This window comes from Pyrus communis, chromosome 8 (genome assembly GCF_963583255.1).
Source record: "Pyrus communis chromosome 8, drPyrComm1.1, whole genome shotgun sequence".
Lineage (NCBI taxonomy): Eukaryota > Viridiplantae > Streptophyta > Magnoliopsida > Rosales > Rosaceae > Pyrus > Pyrus communis.
The window spans coordinates 25422604-25446226 of NC_084810.1; the positions used below are offsets into that span (position 1 = coordinate 25422604).

The 23623-nt window shown below is 38.5% G+C and overlaps 5 protein-coding genes and 1 pseudogene across 5 annotated transcripts; 4 read left to right on the forward strand and 2 right to left on the reverse strand.

Moving 5' to 3' along the window:
- The first annotated feature begins 2837 nt into the window (after window positions 1–2837).
- On the forward strand, window positions 2838–4693 carry LOC137743768 (pentatricopeptide repeat-containing protein At3g61360-like). Its single transcript, XM_068483710.1, has one exon. The coding sequence runs from the start codon at window positions 2924–2926 to the stop codon at window positions 4475–4477; it is 1554 nt and encodes a 517-aa protein (XP_068339811.1). The 5' UTR covers window positions 2838–2923; the 3' UTR covers window positions 4478–4693.
- Window positions 4694–5546: 853 nt separating this feature from the next.
- LOC137742205 (heterogeneous nuclear ribonucleoprotein 1-like) lies at window positions 5547–8284 on the forward strand. The gene is made up of 6 exons (XM_068481997.1): window positions 5547–5734; window positions 5988–6028; window positions 6415–6578; window positions 6711–6810; window positions 6946–7115; window positions 7387–8284. The coding sequence occupies exons 1-6, from the start codon at window positions 5679–5681 to the stop codon at window positions 7912–7914; spliced, it is 1059 nt and encodes a 352-aa protein (XP_068338098.1). The 5' UTR covers window positions 5547–5678; the 3' UTR covers window positions 7915–8284.
- A 1813-nt stretch (window positions 8285–10097) lies between these two features.
- On the forward strand, window positions 10098–12712 carry LOC137743392 (ER membrane protein complex subunit 8/9 homolog). The gene is made up of 5 exons (XM_068483274.1): window positions 10098–10426; window positions 10571–10717; window positions 10814–10873; window positions 12006–12169; window positions 12258–12712. The coding sequence occupies exons 1-5, from the start codon at window positions 10220–10222 to the stop codon at window positions 12286–12288; spliced, it is 609 nt and encodes a 202-aa protein (XP_068339375.1). The 5' UTR covers window positions 10098–10219; the 3' UTR covers window positions 12289–12712.
- Window positions 12713–13397: 685 nt separating this feature from the next.
- LOC137742270 (pentatricopeptide repeat-containing protein At4g21065-like) lies at window positions 13398–15528 on the forward strand. The gene has a single exon (XM_068482094.1). The coding sequence runs from the start codon at window positions 13524–13526 to the stop codon at window positions 15402–15404; it is 1881 nt and encodes a 626-aa protein (XP_068338195.1). The 5' UTR covers window positions 13398–13523; the 3' UTR covers window positions 15405–15528.
- A 60-nt stretch (window positions 15529–15588) lies between these two features.
- Window positions 15589–17587, reverse strand: LOC137743222 (oligopeptide transporter 1-like; annotated as a pseudogene).
- Window positions 17588–18571: 984 nt separating this feature from the next.
- Window positions 18572–22723, reverse strand: LOC137742269 (oligopeptide transporter 1-like). Its single transcript, XM_068482093.1, has 7 exons — window positions 21958–22723; window positions 21128–21570; window positions 20923–21020; window positions 20257–20829; window positions 19883–20150; window positions 19564–19746; window positions 18572–19429 (listed from the first exon to the last, which is right to left on the reverse strand). Exons 1-7 carry the CDS (start codon window positions 22022–22024, stop codon window positions 18809–18811), a joined length of 2253 nt encoding a protein of 750 aa, XP_068338194.1. The 5' UTR covers window positions 22025–22723; the 3' UTR covers window positions 18572–18808.
- Window positions 22724–23623: the final 900 nt, after the last annotated feature.

Genomic DNA, 23623 nt, shown 5'->3' on the forward strand with positions numbered 1-23623 from the left:
AGGTGGTTCCGACTCGTGTGCAGGTGTAGTGATTGAGTTGTGGATTTGAGCTCTACATTCAGCCGTACAGGTCACGTTAGGTGACTCCGGCTGATATATATTCTGCATTGATTGACATTACCTGGGTTACTTACATCATATGTTGAGTTAGTTGGCATGGCTTACATACATACATATTGTGAATGTTGCTAGTTGACATGGCTTACATACATACATATTGTGAATGTTGCTACTCTTAGCATGGTTATGATATATTTATATATTCTATTTTTCAGAAAATTATACGAGTTTTACGGAGATGGGTTAGAACTTTTGAGATTGAAATGATTTTGAAAAGCTTTGTTTTTGCCCACTCACACTTTCTGTTTTGCGCCCCTTCAGGTTCTAGTTAGAAGCGCTTTGGTGGCTCACGAGGACTTGGGCAGCACGCCTTGATTTCGATCGTGGTGTGTCAAGTCTCCTTGCACATTATTTTAGAATAATAAGGTCATCTCTAACCGAAGGATGTTCAAAGGGCTTCCTTTAGCCCTATAGCTCTGCAAGAAATTATATTTTAATAAACAATGCTGGGCCATATTTTATACTATTTTCAACTGAGGGGGCTGAATGACTATAAGCCAAACGTATCCCTTTGACAAAAAACTATCTCCAACCGAGGGGACCAAAGGGCCATAGGCCAAACATAATTTATTATTTTAATTAAATTAATATGGTAAATTAAATTAAACTACTGTATAAAATAAAGTTTTTGGATATATTTTGAGTGTCACTTATCGCCAAATAAATAAGCCTTTAGATTTCTTATCTTTATATAATCTCAATAATTTTTTGGATAGGATATCAAGCGACACGTGTCGCTAACGTGAGTAACTCTTCAGAATTCTTATCTTTATGTAATCTCAATAATTTTTCGAATAGGATTTCGAGTGACACGTGTCACTAAAGTGAGTAACTCTCTATATTTCTTATCTTTATGTAATCTTAATAATTTTTCGGATAGGATTTCAAGTGCCACTTGTTGAGATATAATTGGTCATGCAAATTTAGATAAGATTCTTATCTACGTGGTACTCCTTATCTTCAGCTTTCAATGTTGTAGGTAATAGGAAAAACAATTAATTTTTTTTAAATTCATCCAAAAAAAAAAATTTCAAATTTTAACAGTAACCTGACGGCAACATAATGTTAGCTAGCTGGCATAATGTTGACACCAAGTAGCCATTGACATTCAAATGAGCTGGAATAGAGGGCTGGCAAAATGTCAAGCTTGACCTTGTAGAGCTAGAGAGCTGGCAAAGTGTTAAGCTTGACATTCTGTCGCTAGAAGGCTGGCTGGAAATGGCTAGCCCGCTAGCCTGATTTGGGGGTTGGGCCCTGGTGGGACCCATAAGCCCTTTGGCCTAGCCCTCGGTTGGAGACATTTTTTGTGTCATTCTAAGCTATTTTTAGCCTTATGACCCTTTGACCGTGTTGGTTAAAGATAGCCTAAACGGTTAATTCTCAACCCTTCACTCGTGAAAAATAATGTTCGGGAGCATTTCCAACGGAATTAAAGATCATTCAATACGAAGAGGCCCAAATTCCAATAGATCCAATACTCAATAGGCCCAATGAAAATTTGGCTAATCAGCTTAAACAAATCTCAGAGCCCTCCTAAGTAGATTGTGCAGTCGATATGCTCGCCTTATTCTCTAACCACCAAAAACGGAACATAACGGAAAAAATTGTAAAAGCTGAAGCAAGTAACACAGCACCAACACCCTTTCCCGGTAAGTGCTACTGCGGGTCTGCCTAGTGTTTGCATTGAACTCCGATTCTTTAGATTTCACTTTCTGGGTTTGTGTTTCTTATAGTTCTTTGAGGCATTTGGTCGAACACATACAGTGCGCCTCATGGTTTGCTTGCTTTCTCTTGACATTGGTATGAAAAATGTGTCATTGGGAAGATTTTGATTACTGGGTAACTCGTATTTTTCCTGCATCAGTATTCGGGCTCATAAAAATATTATCTTTTAGCGTTTATGCCGTTCTGCTTTGGTTTGTATAACAGAATTTTGTGTTTGAATGGTTTGATTCTTAAGAGATACTATGTAAATGTATTTATGTATAGAGTCATACTCTCTCTTGCTACACAAACGTATGGATGCAATAGATGAATTTTCATAGTTCGAAAGTAATAGAATGAAACAAAGCGAGCTAAATTGGTTTTGGAAGGTTTTAGGTGAGGGATTTTTCCATATAATTTTCTTCAAGAGAATGAAATTTGCAAGTCCTATCCAATCATTTTGTTCAATATTCTTACTAGGGTTTCAGGGTATCTGAGTATTTATTTCAGAAATCACAGAGGTAGTGCACGATATGGATGATTGGTTTAGAAAGAATTAGTGCTATACCTTTTCTTGTGGTGTCCAATCTTGTGATTTTTTCCTAATTAATCTTGGATCAAAAAATATACGGCTGATGTTGAAATCCGATGAAAGCACTATTCTTTGTATGCATTGGTCGTCTCTTTTGAATTTATGGGTGTAGCTAAAATCCAGAGTTTTATGAGAGTTTGGATTAATCATTACAAATCATGAGTCTGAAATTAGTTTAGACCAATTTAATAGCTTGTTCGTGCTTGTAGCTTGAGTTAGTGTGTGTAATCACTGTGATGTTATTATTTTTGTGAGTTATTATGCTACGTGAAGTGGTTCATGTGTTTTCAATACTAGTCCTAGAACCTTGGCCATAGGTTGCACTGTTATAGCTGCTTACCACTCATACTTGTAATTGTTTTGTTTTGTCTCGCATTAGGTTTACCGGACCTTTAACTTTTGTTTGCTTGGATATCCAGGATATTAAGGTACCAGTGAGCGTTTCCAAATGGAAATTTCAAATTGCCAACTCAGTTGCGCTTGTCATTAAGTTCAACCAAGGAGAGAATGCTCCATTTGACGAGACTAAAGATATCCAATCAACTTACTGAAACTCCTCAAAAGCTAAATTTTTCTGTCATTAACGTCCTTAAATTATCCAGCCAAATACTTCTGTTGTCAGAATCCAGCATTGAAATTGATACAATCACCAGAATAATTAACAACCATCCTTACCCTGATCAACCACTTCAACCGACTCTTCTCCAGCACATCCCACCACAAGTTCTTTCCACCAGTTTTGTGGAGAATGTTCTTGGTCACCTTTTCGCAACCCATTCCAATGGTCTTAAAGCCCTTGAATTCTTCAATTATTCCCTCAGTCATTCCCAGTTATGTCCAAGCTCAGACGCTTTTGAAAAGATGCTGCACATCCTTACCAGGATGCGTTATTTTGATAGAGCGTGGGAGTTGATGGCAAAAATAAGCAGGACGCACCCTTCCTTGCTTACCCTTAAGTCAATGAGCATCATTCTGTCAAAAATAGCAAAATTCAAATCGTATGAAGATGTCCTTGAAGCATTTGAAAAATTGGAGAACGATATTTTTGCTGGGAGGAAGTTTGGTACTGATGAGTTCAATGTACTCCTCCGAGCATTTTGCACAGAAAGGCAGATGAAGGAGGCACGTTCAGTGTTCATGAAGATGTGTTCTCGCTTTCCACCCAACACCAAGACCATGAATATTTTGCTCCTAGGGTTCAAGGAATCAGGAGATATTACTGCAATAGAACTCTTTTACCATGAACTGGTTAAAAGAAGCTTTAAGCCAAATAGTATAACTTATAACATTAGAATTGATGCTTACTGTAAGAAAGGTTGCTTCGCTGATGGATTGAGACTTTTTGAAGGAATGGAACGGGAAAACTTGTCACCTACGTTGGAAACAATCACTACACTGATCCATGGAGCAGGGATTGTTCGAAATCCAATCAAGGCACGGCAGTTATTTGATGAGATTCGCTTGAGAAACTTGCTTCCGGACACTGGCTCTTATAATGCTTTGATGAGTTCACTTATTAGATCAAGACATCTGAAGTCCGCGGTTGCCTTGATGGATGAGATGGAAGAGAATCATATTGAGCAGGACGATATGACATACCACACCATATTCTCGGGCTTGATGAGGACATCTGATATTGAAGGCGTTTCTAGGCTATATCACAAAATGGTTGATAGAAGTTTTGTGCCCAAAACACGAACGGTTGTGATGATAATAAAATTTTTCTGTGTAAACCATCAGCTTGATTCGGGTTTGCATTTGTGGCGATACCTTGTGGAGAAAGGATATTGTCCTCACAATCATGCATTGGACCTTCTGGTAACGGGATTGTGCTCCCGGGGTAGGGTAAACGAAGCATTTGAGTGCTCCACACAAATGGTGGAGAGGGGTAGACATATGAGCGAAGCATCGTTTCGGACATTGGAGAGCTTGCTGCTTCAGGAAGGTGAGATGGACAAGCTGAGGAAGCTGAAGCAGATGATAAAGAAATTGCAGAAGGTGTTGCCCCAAGTAAAAGGGCATACTATTGCAGATCCTGCACATTCAGACAGAGAGTTGTAGGGATGTTCTTTATTTTTTATGTCTTCTCAATGCACTGAATTGATATCATGCATGCTTTAGTCACAAAAACAATCACTTGGTTAAAAGAGAAAAATTTAGAAGTGCTTTTTGGCAGCCAAAAGCACTTTTAATTGTGGTTTACAGAATAATTTAGAAGCGCTTTATAGAGAAGCACATGTCTTATGCTTTTTTATGGATCACTTCAAGTGGTTTTCTAATAAGAGAGTTACTAGATCCATCTCATTGTCTTATTTTCCCAGCCACCTTATAATCCCACCCCCTTTAAAAAAGTTAAAAAATTAAAATACTATTTTGCCCACCCACTATTATTCCCAAAATAACCTTTAATATATACATACATATAAAATTATAAAATTGTCTCTTAAAAAATATAACAAATAATATGTAAATGAAAATCACTAAGGTTTGCAAATTCAAATGAAAACGACAGAAGTATCCAAATTCAAAAGAATTCAACAACGACAAATTTAAAAATACAATGGACAAATTCAAATGACCTACACACAAATTACTCTTCTACCTTTTCAATGGAAACATAATCTTTTACCTCTTCCGTAGAAGCGTCATCTTCTACCTGTTCAATAAAAAAGTCATCTTCTAATTCCATTACTATTTGTTTTACTTTATCTAAATGAAAGGAGATGAAAATATGAGTTAGGGTTTAAGGTAGACAAATTGTCTCCCATGCCCAACCTGTTTTTTTTTTTATTTTTTATTTATTTATTTTTTTTTTAAATTAAGCAAAACAAAATAATTAATATTTTTATCAATCTTTTTGTAAATGGACAAATTTGTAATTAAAATTTTTATTAAAAAATAGATGAAAAGATAAGACATTGAGTTGAAAATAACATCATTCTCTAATAATTACTGGATTTTAACAAAAATTTCCACTTGTTTATAGAGAAAATCTCAAACATTTAGATCAACACAATGCACTCGAGATGGTGAGTTCAGTTTCTCTTCCTCCTCTCTAGACTGTTCGAATTATAAACAAGGTTAGATATAAAAACGATTCGGGCCAAATTTGGCATTTCAGTAAATCCCTCCTTTGGATGGGGTAAATAACGTTCTCCACTCAAAAGCCCTAATCTTTATTCCTCTCGTCGCTTGCAACTCTCAAAGCTCGTACCTTTCCCTTTTCCTCAAATTTTCCCGAGAAAATCCGATCCCGAACGCAATGGGTTCGAAGTCCAATCCCGGCCATCCTCACTCGGGCGACGGCGCCAGCCCTGGGTACGTCTTCCCTCTCCCTCTGTATCTCTCTCACACGCATACCCACGCTCAATTTAGCTGTTTTCTGTTTGACTTTCGAGAAGATTGGATCTTTCTGAGAAAATAAAATTGAAGATTTTATGTATCTTTATCTTTTCTAGCTGGGTTTTTCTTTGATTCCTGTATTTTATCATTATTCAAGCATTGGGGCATCGTTTGCTGCGTTTCCTCACTTTTGCTAATTTTTGTGTAATATTTGATTCGTAATTCGCAGAAAGATCTTCATTGGTGGATTAGCAAAAGACACTACGTATGGTATGTCCTTTTTTTTTATAGTAAATATTAACAAATTTTTTACCTTTTTGTTGTGTTCAGCAAAGTAAATTAGCAAGGTTGTTTTTTTTTCTTTTTTCTTTCTACTTTTTAAGAAGTAAATTTAAATTCGGATCTAGGCATTGTGCGGCGAAATTATATGGCATGAAATTTATTGAAGTATATAGAATGCTGATGGCGAATTTTTGGTTTTCTAATTGAATGGATGATTTTAGATTATTTTTTAGCTTACTTGCCATATCTCCTGATATACGAGATTTTGCTTGGTTAATTGACTTTGTATGGTTTTAGATTAAATTCGATTCATTGTTTTGTTATGTTACTGATGTGTTGCACTCTCATTTGTTGTATTTGCTTTGAATCAATAGCTACGTTTACCAAGCACTTTGGGAAATATGGAGAGATAGTGGACTCAGTGATAATGAAAGATCGCTTCACGGGTACGCCTAGGGGCTTTGGGTTTATAACCTATGCCGATCCATCAGTTGTTGATACAGTTATTGAGGAAACTCATGTTATCAATGGAAAGGAGGTAAATTAGATGTTTAAGTCTGTGTCTTTGTCTGGTTTATTATAGATATATCTTGCTCATGGATTGCTGCTACTACTTTTTTTTACGCAATTTAATTTTATCTACGACTTTAATTATATGTGGATAATGTAGGTTGAGATCAAGAGAACCATTCCGAAAGGTCAAGGGCAATCAAAGGATTTTAGGACAAAGAAGATATTTGTGGGTGGCATTCCATCATCAGTCTCTGAGGGTATGCTTTTATGTTTTATCCTGCTTTCCGTGTTTTCAACTCGGAAGGCTGTTGGTTTCTGATTAGGCTTGCCAAATCAAGCTTGTTTGCACTACCATCTTCATTCCTTTTGCTTGGCTTGCTAAATTTGTGCAGATGAGTTGAAAAGTTTCTTCTCTGAGTATGGGAAAGTGGTAGAACACCAGATCATACGAGATCATGAGACCAATCGATCTCGAGGCTTTGGGTTTGTAATTTTTGACAATGAGGAAGTTGTAGATGAATTGTTATCTAAAGGAAACATGATTGATATGGCGGGTACCCAGGTGAGCTTGTTTAGATGGTCTCCGGGTAAACAGCATGTATACAAAATCCTTTTTGACATGGAGCATCAATGTTTGCATCCTCCTGTTTTGTTAAATCTATGCATTAAAGGGTTGTTATCTTTCGTTTCTGTTAGTTATTTTAATAATTCAAATTATTTATTTGGAACTAATTTTAGGTGGAGGTTGTTACAGGTATAGGTCTTCTCAGGAGAGGGTGATCACAGTAGCTCCATTTCTAAAAACCTAGGTTAACTAAGTTGCTTTGTTGTAGGTGGAGATCAAGAAAGCTGAACCAAAGAAAGCCTCAAATCCACCATCTGCTCCTGCATATGGTAGCAATTCTAGGGCTCGTTCTTTTAATGATGGCTTTGGTGGATATGGCAGTTCTTATGGTGGTTTTGATGGAGGGTTTGGCCCTGGACCCTATAGGACACCAGGTGGTCTTGGTGGTAGATATGGTGGTGGTTATGGCTACGGTTATGGTAGTGATAGTGGGGAATTTGGCAGTGGTTATGGGAGTTTTGGCAGCAGTAGCTTAGGTGGCTATCGTGGTGAGTCTTCTCTTGGTTATTCTAGCCGCTTTGGACCATATGGTGGTGGTTATGGTGGGGGCTATGGTGCGAGTGGTTTAGGTGGTTATGGCCGAGGCGGTGAAGGCTATGGAAGTTACGGAGGTTCAAACTATGGTGGTGGTGGCTATGACTCTTATCCTGGTGCTACTTATGGTGGAGGAGCAGGTGGACCATATGGAAGGGGGGGATATAGTAGCAGTAGTCGGTACCACCCCTATGGAAGGTAGAAATAGAAGGCGATAGCCGCTACCATCCCTATGCAGGATAGTGATGAAGGATTTCTGATGCAGTTGCTTAAGCTTTTCCCTAGAAGTTTCACACAGATTGCTTAGATTTGTGTCTGGCACTCGGTTAGGCACTTTCTTGGAACCGCTAGAGGCTCCCTATCGTTGCAGTTTGGGAAACTTTTATGGCCAGAAGAGTTTATTAGTCAATTTCTATATTGTATGGTGTAGAAAAACTATGTAGATTGAAACACGGTGTCTGCTACAACGTCTTGTAGTGTCATTTTGATTTAGTATGTTGTAGACTATAGTATCGTATTATGGAGTTTATTACAGTATAATTAGTTATCTAGATAGATGCTCCATGGTTTAATTTATCTGTTTAGCCTAGCCTGTGATGTTCGCTTTAGCATTTGGTCACTTATAATTTGATGCGTTGATACTATTATTCGCGTTTCCTGTCCAGGGCTGTAGTTTGTATGTGCTCATTCATTAGGGTTCTTGTGAGGAATAGAAAAATTACCAAGATACATGATTTTAATGTAGATGAGACTTCAGGGGCATATGTTTTTTCGTTAAGATTCTTTACTATTTGAGCGATTTCCTCATTGTATTTATTATATTTGAGCTTGACAGTTTGTCCTAGTTCTTTGTTTTCAAATTTCTTTTTGTGTTTCTGATGATTGTATTTTTGATTGGCAATGACATTCACTCCGGATCTTTGTGTCCGGAGCTTTGGACTGAGAGATCCAAACCGTTCAAGAGAGAGGGAGAGAGAGATTCAGGCTGTTCAAGTTTTTGGATTTTTATGAAGTGGGTATGTCCGAATCTCTGGACAGAGTCTTGAGTGGATATCAATCCCTTCGAGTGAACAATGTGATACATTGAACTTGGTAATTCCTCAAGGAACTATTATTAGCATTTCAAAAATCTTATTCTACACTCCTCACAAGTGTATTATTCTTTCTAATTATATAAAGTTTGGAGTGCCAAATGAGATTATTGATGTGCTAATAACAATTCTCTTTTATATAATTATATTTACCCTCTGGCACTCTTTTTTTCTTGGTTGAGGCAATGTCCTTTGTTATATTAAAGGAATCTTAACGAAACGCTTTTGGTACTGTTCACTTTTAATGAAAATGATATTTTTATCTTAAAAAGTCACTCCTGATTCTATTCATTTACACCTTTATTGTCTTTCTGATTAAAACCAAAGTTTTTAAGGATTTTTCGTTGGTTTTTTATTTTTTTATCTCTTGCTGGCTGAAAGACGCCATGTTCCAAAATTCCTGCCGAATTTCGAGTTAATTGCCTGACGTGCTAGGCATGGTTATTTAGCATTGTGGATCTTGCTCCAAAGCATCACTCAGAATGGATTGTACTTCGGACAGTGGCTCAGGATGAAACTAGCCACAAGGCTGTTGTTACGTAGGCCCTCCTACTCGAGAAATTTCGATGTAGCCGGAACACGGTATTGTACAAAAAGACGAGCCAAAAACCAAAATCTAGACAAAAAGAAGAGCCAATTTGGTTTAGAAATGTATCATCATATAGTATCAAGTTCAAACATCTATTTACGTGGGGCGGTTTTATACACACGCTAATTTTTATTTACACGATATTTTGTTAATTTTTATCATTTGATTCGATTTTATTTTATTTAATTTGACGGTAAAAAATTAAGAGGAGTATGTGGGTTACATATATTTGTTAGTCAAATTCGCATTGTGTGAACGCCTCGTAACTCTCAAGTTTGTAGCTCTTTTTCGTAAATTAGATTGATTTACAATCATTATTGCCTTGTAACAAAAAAAAAAAATATTATCAATCTTTTTGTGGAGAGATTTTTAAGTATGATTGGTACATAGAATGGTACATCACGTATAATTGTATAAGAGATATGTGTATTAAAACGTTAATAACTTAAAAAATAAAATTTTGCATCATTTATATAAAAACAGTGTAGTGTTCCGATCACAATAAAAAATTTTCCTTTTTGTGACATGTTGACTCTAAAAAATATTCTTTGTGGCCAATAAAAACAATAAAATATTTGTTTCATTAGACAAAAATTTACAATTATGACAACAAAAATAAAAGATAAAAATTAAAAATAAAAATAAAAACATTAGAAATATTCGCAGAACAACGTCCGGATCCTCCAACCTTACGAAACACTGAAAATTGGACTCTCTCCTCTGCTTCCTCAGTCTCTCTCTCTCTCTCTCTCTCTCTCTCTCTCTCCCTCTCCTTTTCTCTTCTCTGTTGCCGGCGATTCAGCAAGTGAAGTCCAACACAGTGAGTGATGGGCGGCGAGTTATGCTACGAGATCGCACAAAATGCCTACATAAAGCTGGTGCTCCACGCTCTCAAGCACAAGACCTCTACCGTCAACGGCATCCTCCTCGGCCGCGTCTCTCCGCAGAACGACGTCGTCGAGATCACCGACTCCGTCCCTCTCTTTCACTCCCACATCGGCCTCCTCCCCCAGCTCGAGATCTCCCTCATCCTGGTGGGTCCCTAAATCCCCTCTTTCTCTCTCGCCACTTTGTTCCTTTAGGGTTTCAGAAACTCGAATTGGGATTTTCCCGGGGAAAAAATGGTGCCCTAACTCTGTAATTTGATTAATTTGACCGTTGGGATTGAATTTGGACAGATCGAGGAGCACTTTGCTGCTAAAGGAGTGAGCATTGTGGGGTATTTCCACGCTAACGAGAGGTTTGACGATCACGAGCTCGGTGGCATCGCGAAGAATGTCGGCGATCACATTTATCGCTACCTTCCTCAAGCCGCTATTCTTTTGGTATGCAATTCCTCATTCCATGAAGTTCTGTTTGTGTTTTTTGTTAGTCTTTTTGGTATGGGTTCTTATTTTTGTCGACATTTTATCCATTTCTAGCTAGATAACAGGAAGCTTGAAGCTTTGTCGAAAACTAAGGACCGCAGCCCGGTAGTGCAGGTCGGTATCTTTTACATTTTTCGGTTATGGAAAAGCATGTATCTTCGTTTTTTTTTTTTAAGATTTTATGATATGGTAAGTGTACGATTATATTTTATTGGATGAACTGCTTGTAGTCTGGGTTTAGCTAAAAAGTCTGAGAATTTTCTAGGTATCGGTTTTTATGCTTTTCTGGCTTTAAATTAGAGTACTGCTTTGGAATTGTTGACGATGGATGTTGATAAACGTGGGAAGTGAACTATGGCATGTAAGATGGCTTGGGAGCTAAAATTATGTAGTTTGTGTGTTTACAAAGTTTCTAACATGGTTTTTTCAACACTTCCAAGACTGGATAGATTGATGGTAGTCGTCTTACTCAAATATAATGAATTAAATAGAGGTAAACTCGACGAGTTATAAAGTTGTTTGTCAAGTGGAACACTACCAATGGGATTGGAGGTCAGTCCAAACCTAAATGTGTGGTGGATGAAGCTTTGCCCCTTCTTTATTAACCCTCTTTTAGAACTTAAGAGCGTAGAATGTATTCTCCTAGTTGGGCTGGTCATGTTTGTTAGGTTAAGCTAGGAAAGTTTTTATTTTTTCGTGAACCGAGCTGACAAAGTTTTATTAGTCATATATGTTGCCATATTTCTCTCCCTTGCCCCTCCTTCCTCCCTTCCTGTTGTGTAAATACACCATTTAGTTTTCTTTCTTAGTTACGATATAATTTAGCGAATGTACATTTTTCTGGTTTCATAAGCTATTGCTGAAATTTGGTAATACCATAATTCACCTACTTTCTACAAATTTGGTAATTCCATTTTATTCTCTTCAATAGAGGTTTTAATAAAATCTCTGTTTACTTACTACATCTTGAAGAGGTGCTTTGGAGAATCTTTTTCGGACTCCTTACCTATAGAGTTGGTTAAGGAATTTGCAATCGTCCTTAATGTTGTTCGAGTAACGTCACACATGAAGTTCAATATTATTATCCTTTCGGACTCCTCCATCTTCTCTGACATGTTTTTTGTCTTAATGTTAATCTAATCTTGTATTACATGGTTTGTTAGTTGCAGCATAGTTTTCCCTTGATTCTCCCTCCTAATCTCGTTCAAGTTTTTGACCTTTATTTTTCTTCCTTATGAAAAATCAGATCTACACAAAGGATGCGTCGAGGACTTGGAAGCTAGTTGGATCTGATGGAAACCAGTTGACCATCAAGGAGCCATCAGCAAATGTTGTTCTACTGGATTATATCTCAACTGAAAAATGGCAGGATGTTGTAGATTTTGATGATCACCTTGATGACATTAGCAAGTGAGTGCAATACACCACTGTCCATGTTATCTTATCTTCAAGCAATTTTAGTATTGAAACTGATGTCGGTTGGAATTGCGTATGACAGGGACTGGCTGAACCCAGAACTATTCAAGTAAAACCTGCCATCATCGTCGGCCTTTGTCATCGCAAATGGCTTCATGGTTAACTCAATTTCTCGTGCTGGGTTTAAGAGGACACACGTGACTTACAAGAGAATTCAGATAGATTTACCTTACTTCCATTTCTTTCTTGTTTGTAGAAAATTTCGAGATGTAAAAAACTGGATGTCAGTTATCTTCTCATACTTTTTACCTTCGACACCAAAGGGTTTCAGTATATGGTTGGTTGTGGTATTGGAACAAAAATGTCAATTCAGTTTTGCACCTGAAGTTATCTTTCCTTTTCATCAAATTATATTGTTGACTGGGTTTACAATGTTATTCTGTTAGAATACTGGGTGGAAGAGTTTGTGGTGTTTATCATTTTCGTGTAATATCCGTTATCTCAATCTGTCATGCTGTGGCAAATTTGTTATCTTAATAGGTGATTTGATACCGACTTCATTTGTTAGCGGGTCATGTCGTTTTGTTTTGTGTTGGGTTAACAGATTATACAAGAAATTTTTATGCCTGATGTCTAGATCTGGTAAACGATATCTTTTTAAATCCTTAACCAGTGGCTTGATAGTGATTAGACTCGTTAAATTATTTTTAAGGGGTGATCCAATAATGATCTAACTTGTTAACATATTGACTCAAAATCTGTCATTCTTGTGTTGTTTTATCGGATCAACAGGTTGTGCTAGAAATTGCGAGGCCTAATATCGAGTACACCACATCACATTAGTTATCTTTTTTTTAGTACAACGATATATTTTGTACTAAGAGGAGGGGGAGTTCGGCTAAGTCACAGAATGGACAACATAATTTGGTATCGAATTCGTCATCCACGAAATTCAAACCTTAGACCTCTCACTTACAAGTGAAGAGAAATACCATCAGGGCGTAGTACTGAGTGGCATCACATTAGTTATTACTCGTAAGAAAATTATAGTTCAAGTGGTTAAAAGCATTTGCACTTGCACTCAAGTGTTAGGTTGGTGATGTCAAGTCTTGACATTTAAGATTTCATAGTCAATAGGCTCTCCCAATTTTATGAACGAATTTTTGATATATGATAACGATAGCATTAGTAGATAACATGTCAATAGCAAACACTGTTGACGTTTTTAAAACCAAATGCCAAACCCCAAAGCTTTAGAAGCGCCTTATATAAAACCCAAGGCCGACGCTTCAGAGAATCAAAAGTGAAGAAAAACCGTTGAAAGGCAACGACCTTTTGAAAAGTCTCAATGCTTTCAACGGTCACTTGCCTCCATCTTCCTCCTCTGAACCACAATACAGACTCTCACACTCCCCAAACCCGCACAGCAACCCACCTCCTCCACAGCTTCGCCTCCCCATCAGAGCTCAGACAACTCCACGCCCACCTCATCAAAACCAACTCTCCTCTCACTTCCCTCCCTCCCTCTCGAATCGCCTTCGTTTGCTCTCTCAACTCCAGCTTCTCCTACGCCCGGAAACTCTTCCAACATCTCGAAACCCCCGAGACAGAAGCCTGGAACTCGTGCCTGAAAGCCTTCGCCGAAGGCAACGACCCCATTGATGCAATTCTTCTTTTTAACCAGTTGCAGAGCTTTTGTGTTTCGCCGGATAGTTTTACACTTTCTTTCGTTCTGAAGGCGTGTACACGTTTGTTGGACGTTTCCAAAGGCAGAGGGATACATGGGTATGTAGAGAAACTTGGGTTTCAGTCGAATTTGTTTCTGATGAATATGATTCTGAATTTGTATACTTTGTGTGGCGGAGAGCGAGATGCGCGGTTGGTGTTTGATAAAATGCCGCAGAGGGATGTTGTGACGTGGAATATAATGATAACCCAGTTGGTAAAGAGGGGTGAAATTAAGGGGGCGTATGACTTGTTTTCGCAGATGCCCGGTAGAAGTGTGAGGTCATGGACGTTGATGATTTCGGGGTTTGTTCAATGCGGGAAGCCTAAGGAGGCTATTGGTTTGTTTTTGGAGATGGAAGAGGCTGGCGTGAAGCCAAATGAGGTGACCGTAGTGGCTGTTCTTGCTGCATGTGCTGATTTGGGGGACTTGGATTTGGGTAGGAGAATTCATGAGTACTCGAACCAAAGTGGGTTTAGTAGAAATGTTCGCGTTTCCAATACTTTGATTGAAATGTATGTCAAATGTGGATGCTTGGAGGATGCCTGTAAAGTTTTCGATGGGATGAAAGGGCGAACGGTTGTGTCATGGTCAGCGATGATTGCAGGGCTTGCCGTGCATGGACAAGCTGAGGAAGCTTTGAGACTTTTCTCTGAGATGATTGAGAAAGGCATGGATCCGAATGATGTAACCTTTGTAGGACTCTTGCATGCTTGTAGCCACATTGGGTATGTGGATCAGGGTCGTGAATTCTTCACCAGCATGACTAACGATTATGGTATAGTTCCTAAAATTGAGCACTACGGTTGCATGGTTGATCTTTTGAGTAGGGCAGGGCTCCTTCAAGAGGCTCACGAGTTTATCATTAACATGCCTATCAAGCCCAATAGTGTCGTATGGGGAGCTCTCCTTGGCGGATGCAAAGTTCACAAAAACATTGAACTGGCTGAAGAAGCAACAAAGCACCTTTCTGAATTAGATCCACTTAATGATGGATACTATGTCGTTTTGTCAAACATTTATGCCGAAGCACAACGGTGGGAAGACACAGCAAGAGTGAGAAAGTTAATGAGGGATCGAGGTGTGAAGAAAACTCCCGGCTGGAGTTCAATCACACTGGATGGAGTAGTTTATGAGTTTGTTGCTGGGGATGAAACCCATCCGCAAGCTCAGGAGATTGTCCAAATGTGGGAGAAACTAGTTGAGAAAATGAAGCTGAAGGGTTATGTGCCTAACACCTCAGTTGTTCTGCTAGACATAGAAGAGGGCCAGAAGGAAAAATTTCTCTATCGTCACAGCGAGAAACTAGCACTAGTTTTCGGGTTGATCAACACATTACCTGGAACACCAATTCGAATTCTGAAGAATCTTCGTGTTTGTGAGGACTGTCATGCTGCTTTCAAACTTATATCAGCAATTGTTGATAGAGAGATTGTTGTACGTGACCGGAATCGGTTCCATTGTTTCAAAGATGGTTCTTGCTCCTGCAAGGATTACTGGTAAGAGCATCTAGACTCCTAATTAAGAACATTATACGGTTCAACTGACATCATTGGATTATTTTTTTAGTTTTAAAGCATGGTTTGCATCTATGGCTCCAAATTATGAAAAATAAACATACTATTTGAGTGCACAAGACTAAAACTTGTCTGCAAAGTAATTCAAACTAATTAACTAAATTGCTACATCTTTCCGAACCGGCCATGATGGTGAATATCATCACCATCGTCAAAATTAGAACAACTGGGCTATGGTTTGCTACGTTCTAGGATGATTTAGAAGCATATCTTATTAGAGAACTGGACACCCTTTAGTCTCTATCACTGGTGCTGTCGGACACTTGGCCAACGGACAATGGTTGTCTTGTTCCAGACCCAACCACTTTGGACAATATCCCTGGATTGGAGTGTGACATATAGGATAACTGCTGTAAAGGCCACACTGGCATCCAAAGCAGCTTATAGGATGTAGTTATGCCTTGCCCATCACTTCTTGTACTTTCTGTGAACATATAAGTTGAAGACAAGTCCAAATGCAAACCATGACAAATAGTTTTCGGCTTTTGCCGGTGGTAATGAACCTGTTGATCCAAGAAGTATAGGCATGATTATGTGCTGAATCCACTTTTTATCGGGGAACTTTTTATGGAGTAGCCAACTGGGAATAGGCAACAAAAAGCCAAGGAGAAAGAACCGGTTCAACTCGGGGTAGTTTCCTTTTTAGTGAACATTCTGAGTGGGCCTATGACTCTCCATATCATTGAAGGATTGTAGAGCACATCATCTCCGGGACATGTCCACGGACTTCCCTCTAGCAACTTTTCCGGATCACAGATGTTCTCCATAGTCGGGAGAAGCCACTAAGATGTGCCAAAGAAGGCACCTGCAGCCGTCAGTGGTCCGGCTAACTGCTGAAACAGATGTTACTAAACATCAATGCCTGTGGCATGCTGATATATCCATAGGTCTTGAAAACAACATTAGCAAGAGGCTTCCATGGGTGCATATACCCGATAATTAACTCTCTAATTATGTTGAGCCCTGGTTGCTTGGCTGCACAGTAAATATTGAAATGAGAAGTAAAAGGTATGTTATTGCTAAGTTATGAAACGGTGGACCAGTCAAGGGCAAACAAGCCAATTCCGAGGCCCCTGAGGCTGGAATCAATCTGTTGCGGCGGCGATGGAGTCCTTCCAAATCCAACGGACGAAGGAGAGTGCTGTTAGGGAAGGGAAGAAGCTTGGGACAATGTAGTAAGCAAAGCTGCATATGAAAACAATGAGAAAGAATTACATCTTAGTTCCGCCTCCTTTGGCTCTCTTCTCTCTTCATGCAATGCCCTGCCATTAATTCACATTTTATAAGTTTAGTCAATTCGAGGAGCGGGAATCGAACACGTAATTTCGAAAATTAGTTTAAGATGCTCTTAACTGTTTGAATTATGTATGAGCCCATTTGCTAAAATTGATCATATTTGACATAGAAAGAGGATGGAAATTGAATAGGCACCTGAATAGAGATACTTGAACCAGATTTGAAGGCCACCGCATACATGGGGTGAAACCAAACCTATCCATATCTATATAAAGAGTATGCTTGATGTGATCCCATTTGTTTTGTACTGACATATATTTGACCATTGAATTTGATTCAACGAGTTAAACTGATCAAGTGAGGTTGCTGGGTCAAACCTAAAGGTCAAACATGCGTTGGCACAAAGTGCTTGTAGGTATTCAAGAAAAATTGTAATGTGATACCACATTTTGGAGAAACCCTACTTCACCCCACCATGCGTCAGTTTGAGACTTTGAGTTATGTTCCAGCTGAGACCTAGCTTGTGTTGCAAGTTTTTTTCAATAATTCAGATTCTGTAACACACGTTATGTTTTAACTAGACAACATTTGTCACTCATTCCGTCACATATGGGAGGTCTAGTCTCAAGTTTTTCTACAAGCGGAGCCCGCCTATGCTAACTTTTATTCAAAATGTGGTAAAAAAGCTTGCCTGAGTTGTTTGAGATAACAGAAGGCTGCCATGACATGAATATTTCTGTGGTAGTTAGCCTTGACAATTGTGATAATGTTTGCATAAACACTGTTTGATCCAGAGTTTGCAAATATAGTATCAACACAGAATGGCCTTGTAAACGGAACTTGGAATTCTGTCGCCGGAAGGACCGCAGCCATCAACTTTCTGAGTGGGACGCCTAAGTTTTGTGCCGACACTGAAGAAACGTATAGCTGGTTTTTCCAGCACCCAACGCAAGATAATCGGCCAAGAACCCACATCCAAAACGTTATGGTTGGCTCCGACGGGTCATCGGTGGTCAGAACCGTTAGATTACTTGCTCAATTGGGCTAGCTGTCATTCACTTCTTCATCTGTTTGCATGCATGACACGTATACAAATTGACTCGTTAAACACTATAAAAGCATAAAATGAAAATAAAAATCATGTTAAACTGCGATATATCTGTAAGGAGTGAATCAATAAGATCGTCAACATTACCCTTTGTTAGCTAGGGAGGCTGCTTACCAATAGTCGATGTTGAAGTGAGACTTCCCGCCAGGGATGTCATCGTTGTAGTTCACTGTCATCAGTGAGCACACACTTACGTCGAATTCTTGATCCTTTCATTTTTCCAAGACTCAAACTATTTGAAATACATTTACTGATCACTTATAGAGTTGAGAATCACTCGTCCATTGGTGTCACTTCTTCTATTTGAAATCTGACCAGCGGAGATAGGGTGAGAAAAAATTGTGGTCCAAATAGCAACGCTCTCTCAAAAAACCGGTGTTTAGGCCTAAAATCAGGTTCAGCCTAAACTCTTTGTAATGAAGCTAATGGTCAAAGACACAAATCTAACGTGATCCTTATATGCTATGATTGGAAAAGTTTTGACTTAATGTAAACTTGACATTAAAGATGTCAGCGTGTCTATTTCTTATAGTATTGTTCATAACAAAACGTTGTCTGTAACGATTTGGGAAGGGGAAAACTGAATATACTGGACCTCGAGTTTAGGCGTGAATGCTACTAACCATTTGAGTTGCTAGCCCATTATTTAGTCAGTTCATATTTGATAATATTATGTTGTTACACTATCATGTCATTGTCGATTATATGCCGCTTATTTCAGAACTAAAAGTTTGTTTGCATCCACCAGTTTCAAATTATGAAAACTAAAAACAACTTGTTTAATTACAGAAGACTAAAATCTCAGTTTGTAGCTGCAAAGGTGATTCAGATTAATCACTTAACTGTACAGATTCATATATTTCATTACCAATATGCCAGAATTGGCCTATATATATATATATATATATATATATATATATATATGATTTTGCACAATTATATTGTCACACATTTAGGGTTTAGGATTTTGATTTTTGAATCAAATCTTAGAGAACCGGACAGCCTTTGGCAACTACACCTGGCGCCGTGGGGCACTCGGCCAACGGACAATGGTCATCCGCTTCGAGACCCCACCAGCCGGGCCCCATAATATTCTTGGATTGAAGGGTAAAATACAGAAGAACTGCTGTGAAGGCCACACCAGCATCCAAAGCAGCAGATAGTATGTAGTTATGCCTAGCCCACCACCCCTTGTACTTTCTGTACACATAAAAGTTGAAGAAAATCCCAACTGAAAGCCATGTCAAGTAGTTCACAGCCCTAGCAGGCGGCATGGAGCCCGTTGCCCCTAGAATTATCGGCATGTTTATGAGCTTAATCCACTTCTGGTTGGGGAATTTTTTGGAGAGGAACCAAATTGGAACAGGTGCAAGCAAACCAATGAGGAAGAACCAGTTCATTTCTGGGTAGACACCTTTGCCTGCGAACATCCTGAGGGGGCCTATGACCCCCCATATGATTGAAGCATTGTAGAACACATCATCTCCCGGGCATGTCCACGGACTTCCCGTTGGCAGCTTCAATGGATCACAGATGTACTCGATGCTTGTGATAAGCCACCAGGATGTGCCAAAGTAGACACTTGAAGCTACTAGCGTTCCAACTAACTGAAGAAGCAGATAAGGGGAAAAATAGGTATACGTAATTAGTTATTTCACAAATAGGGTCCGCTTGACGAGCTGAAAACTGAAATGGTTATCAAACCAACCGTTAGTTAATGCGATTAATGCAATTAAATTACCTGCACAACAAACATGGACTTAGGAGGGATCTTCATATAGTGGCCTAATTTGAAGTCACCAAGAAAATTGAGTGCCTGTGACATACTGATATATCCATAGGTCTTGAAAGCCACATTAGCAACAGGCTTCCCCGGATAAATGTACCCAATGAGTAGCTCCGTGATCACATTAAGCCCTGGTTGCTGCAGATCAAACATAATCAAATGAGAAATTGGAATTAATCTTGACATGCTTCGAAGAAAATTTGCAACAAAAGTATGCAGAGCACTCTGATAATATTGTTCATGATTAACGTTTATCTGCGTGAGATGAAAGTACCTGGTTCGTTGTGGCTTGAATAATGCCGATAGGTAAGGTGAAAAATAGGGCAATGCCGCAAGCCATTAAAACTCCCCACCATGGAAGTTGGAGCTGTTTTCCGAAACCTTCGCAAGTATAGATAGCAAGAGCAACCATTGAAACAAGGATGATTTGAAACCACCATTGAGGCACTGCATCATAGTTCTTCTTCATCAGTCGGGTGTGGATGTCACCGATCTGATCTTTCGCTGCACTAGTTGTTTTTTTCCACATCTTCCAGATTGTTCTGTTCATGTATACATGTCACATGGAAAAAATGTACAATTTATTAGCTCTAAAGTAATATTTGCTCAGTTGACGTTAAAAGTGATGTTGGAAATGCGCTTAATTACCTTCCGTGGAAGAGAGCAACGTGCGAAATAGTAGCCGTCAAAGTGGCAAAGCTCAGTCCATAAGAGAAGGCAAAGAAGGTACTGAGATAGAGTTTACTGTAACCGTTATACCCTACCATGTTAATGTCGAAATTTTTCTGATCCAGTACTCTGGAAATGTTATAGCTCTGGCCAGTGGAGTCGAAAGTGTGAGACGTAATGATTGGAAACTTTTGAGCATCATAGGCATTGTTCCAATAAGCAATGGGGGTAACAATGTAGACAATCAAGACAAAACCGATTAAGATGTTAATGGTTGCGAATCCAGGCGTAGCTAAGGGGCTGCCTAAGAAACCGGCAACAGTGGACCAATCAAAGCCAAATGAGCCAATGCCAAGGCCATGCATGCCGGAACCAATCTGTTGCGCGGTGATGGAATCCTTATATATCCAGCAAACAAAGGAGAAAGCGGAAATGGAGGGGAAGAGAAAACTCGGAACAATGTAGTAAGCAAAGCTGCAGATGAAAACCATGAAGAAGAACTGCAGCCTGGTTCGGCCTCCCTTCGGTCTCTTTTCCTTTTCGTGCAGTGCCCTGCCATTCAAATCATAAACGCTTCCATTAATTACAGAGAAATCGAAGAAATGCTATTCAATTTTAAGTGGATAAACCGGCTCAATAAAATACCTGAAAAGAGAGACTTGAACAAGATTTGAAGGCCACCACATGTAAGAAGAGTCAACAAGGTATTTTCTGAAAATGCCAGCCCATCCATACCCAAGCATCTGAAAAGTTTTCACACATTCCAGAAAGTATGAATTTCGCGACACGAAAAATTACACAGTTATCAAACAACACTCGTCACAAATTAGCAATTGGTGTCCAAATTTACCTGAGTGGTTTGTGCTAACAAGAAGGCAGCTGCAGGATGCATTGGTCTGTGGTAGAAAGCCATGACAATCGTGATAATGTTAACAGCATAAACGCTGTTCGATCCTGAATTGGCAAATATAGTGATCAACACATGTTCTTTCAAGTTGAAAGGCCCCGGATTCAATGAAAAAGACCAATTTCTATACGGAAGTCGGATTCTTCTCTTCGGAAGAGTAGCAGCCATCAGCTTCCCAAGAGGCAGGACAAGAATTTGCGCTGAGACTGAAGAAACGTAAAGCTGATTCTGGCGATACCCGAAAAACTGGTTGACAAAGGCAAGAACTGAGCATGAAATGATCCCAAGAACCCATGTTCGAAACGTCAAGGTCGGCTCTGAAGGGTCATCGGTTATTGGAACTGTTAGCCTCACTTGCTCTATTGGGCTGTCATCCACTTCATCATCTGATGTATCAACAAAATTGGCAACAATATTCCAGATTAAAATTTGCAAAAACTACTTGTTCTTGGAAGATTTTGCTAAAAGTATATAGATCCCATTTCTTCAAACTTAAGAAACATTTCAAGAAAGTCAAAATTCTCATAGCTTTCAACCCTCTCTCTCTCTCTCTCTCTCTCTCTGACATCTGTTCAAGAACACATTTTTGGCAACTGCATATAGATTTGTTTACATAAAAATGCAAATTTATATACCAAAACTTGAATAAAGAAAAAATTCATAACTCCCTGAAATCTAATATAATCTTTGACGTTTTCCAGTTTTGCATAAACATGTTGAGATTAATAAAACAGATAAGATTAATTACTACTGGGTTAATCAGAGGGACTTACCAATTACATCAACATTTGATTGCAGCTTTCCTTCATGAGGAACTCCATCCTCTACATAAGTACCCATCTCTCTCTCTCTCTCTCTCCCCTTGGACTAAGAATGTCCACTGCAAACCCCTCAATGGCTGCAAACTCAAAACACCAATTTCATAAAGATGCAAACTTTCTTCTTTGTTTGGTCAAATTTTGCAGTTCACAAGCTTGAAATGGAGAATTTAGAAAGAAAAAAAAAAACAGTGCTGGTAGTTTATTTTTCAAGAAACCATATATTCTTCTTTTCTTTTGCCCTTATTTTTCTGGTGTGTGTGTGTAATTTTGATGATGGTTATTGTGTATATATAGCATGAGTAACTTGATTAAAAAATGGACTTGCACACAGTGGATTTTGGAGGGCTTCTAAATACATGTTCTTGGGCGTGCAGGAATCTTGGACAAATCTTCATGTGCGGCGCAGGACATGACTGCTTCTTTGTTTTTTCCGCTAAAGATTAATACAAACATCTCATAACCCAACAAACAAGAAATTTTTCGGTGGAATTCAGGCGTAATGTTATCAATTTATTCATGTTATAACAATTATCTTATATCTCATAAAATATTAAAATTATTTGCTCATTCATTTTATCACATGTGAATTAGTAATATAATTCTCGTCATGCCCCTAAGAAACAAGCTTCAATACGAGCATCTTGACCATGTCCCACCTACGGGTTTGCGGCAACCTCATTGAATACTCTCTCCTCCAACCTCATATGGCAGTGTAATCGTCATGCTAGAAAACTTGTCTGTGAAAAAAAAAATAAATAAAGTAATAAAAGGTTGATATTTAGGATTGTGGATATCTCGTCCAAAAAAAAAGATTGTGAATATCTGCGGTGAACATTATTGATTTTGTCCAAAATAATGCTTGTGAAAGATGGACAGTGGAGTAGACGTGTGATGACAATGAGAGCTAGATATGGACTCCAATTTTGGGGGAGGACAGCTAATTGAAAAAAAAAATGCAAAATTAAAATCAAAGGTGGTTGGAAATTTGAAATTATTAATGGGACTAATTGAGAGCTACTTATAACTTCCAAGTCAATAGCTTCGGAAGATGGCAATAATAATTAGCTACAACAGTTTGAGGAATTGAGATTCTTTCCGCCAGATTTCTATGTTTGTAGTGGACGGATCTGGATATTTATACTATTTATTTTAAATTTTACGGTTCTCATTAGTCTATTTCACTGACTCATCTCACATAAATTAAGAGTTCGCAACTCTTTTTCTTTTTTTTTTCTTTCAATAATCCGAATTTTTAAATCCTTGAACTTCAAACACAATGATCCATAAAGGATATGAGAAGTGAAATTTGAGGTGTGAATATTCAAACGTGAAAGCTTTCTTACCGATCATTCCATGACACACGGGAAGGAAGGGAAGGGGGATTGTCATACTTTATCTAGAAGGACATATAAAGATACGCCACTTTATTTAATTTTTTTGACCCTTGTCACATACTAGCTTCAAATAATGCATGAATAAATTATTTTTTATGCAAATTAATGCAGACTAGTTCACTATATACAGCTTTAACTTGATTTTATATAGCATATACAATTTAAGTTAGGTGGCAAAAAAGTACAACTTAATAAGTATTTTCAATATTTGGTGTATAAATTTT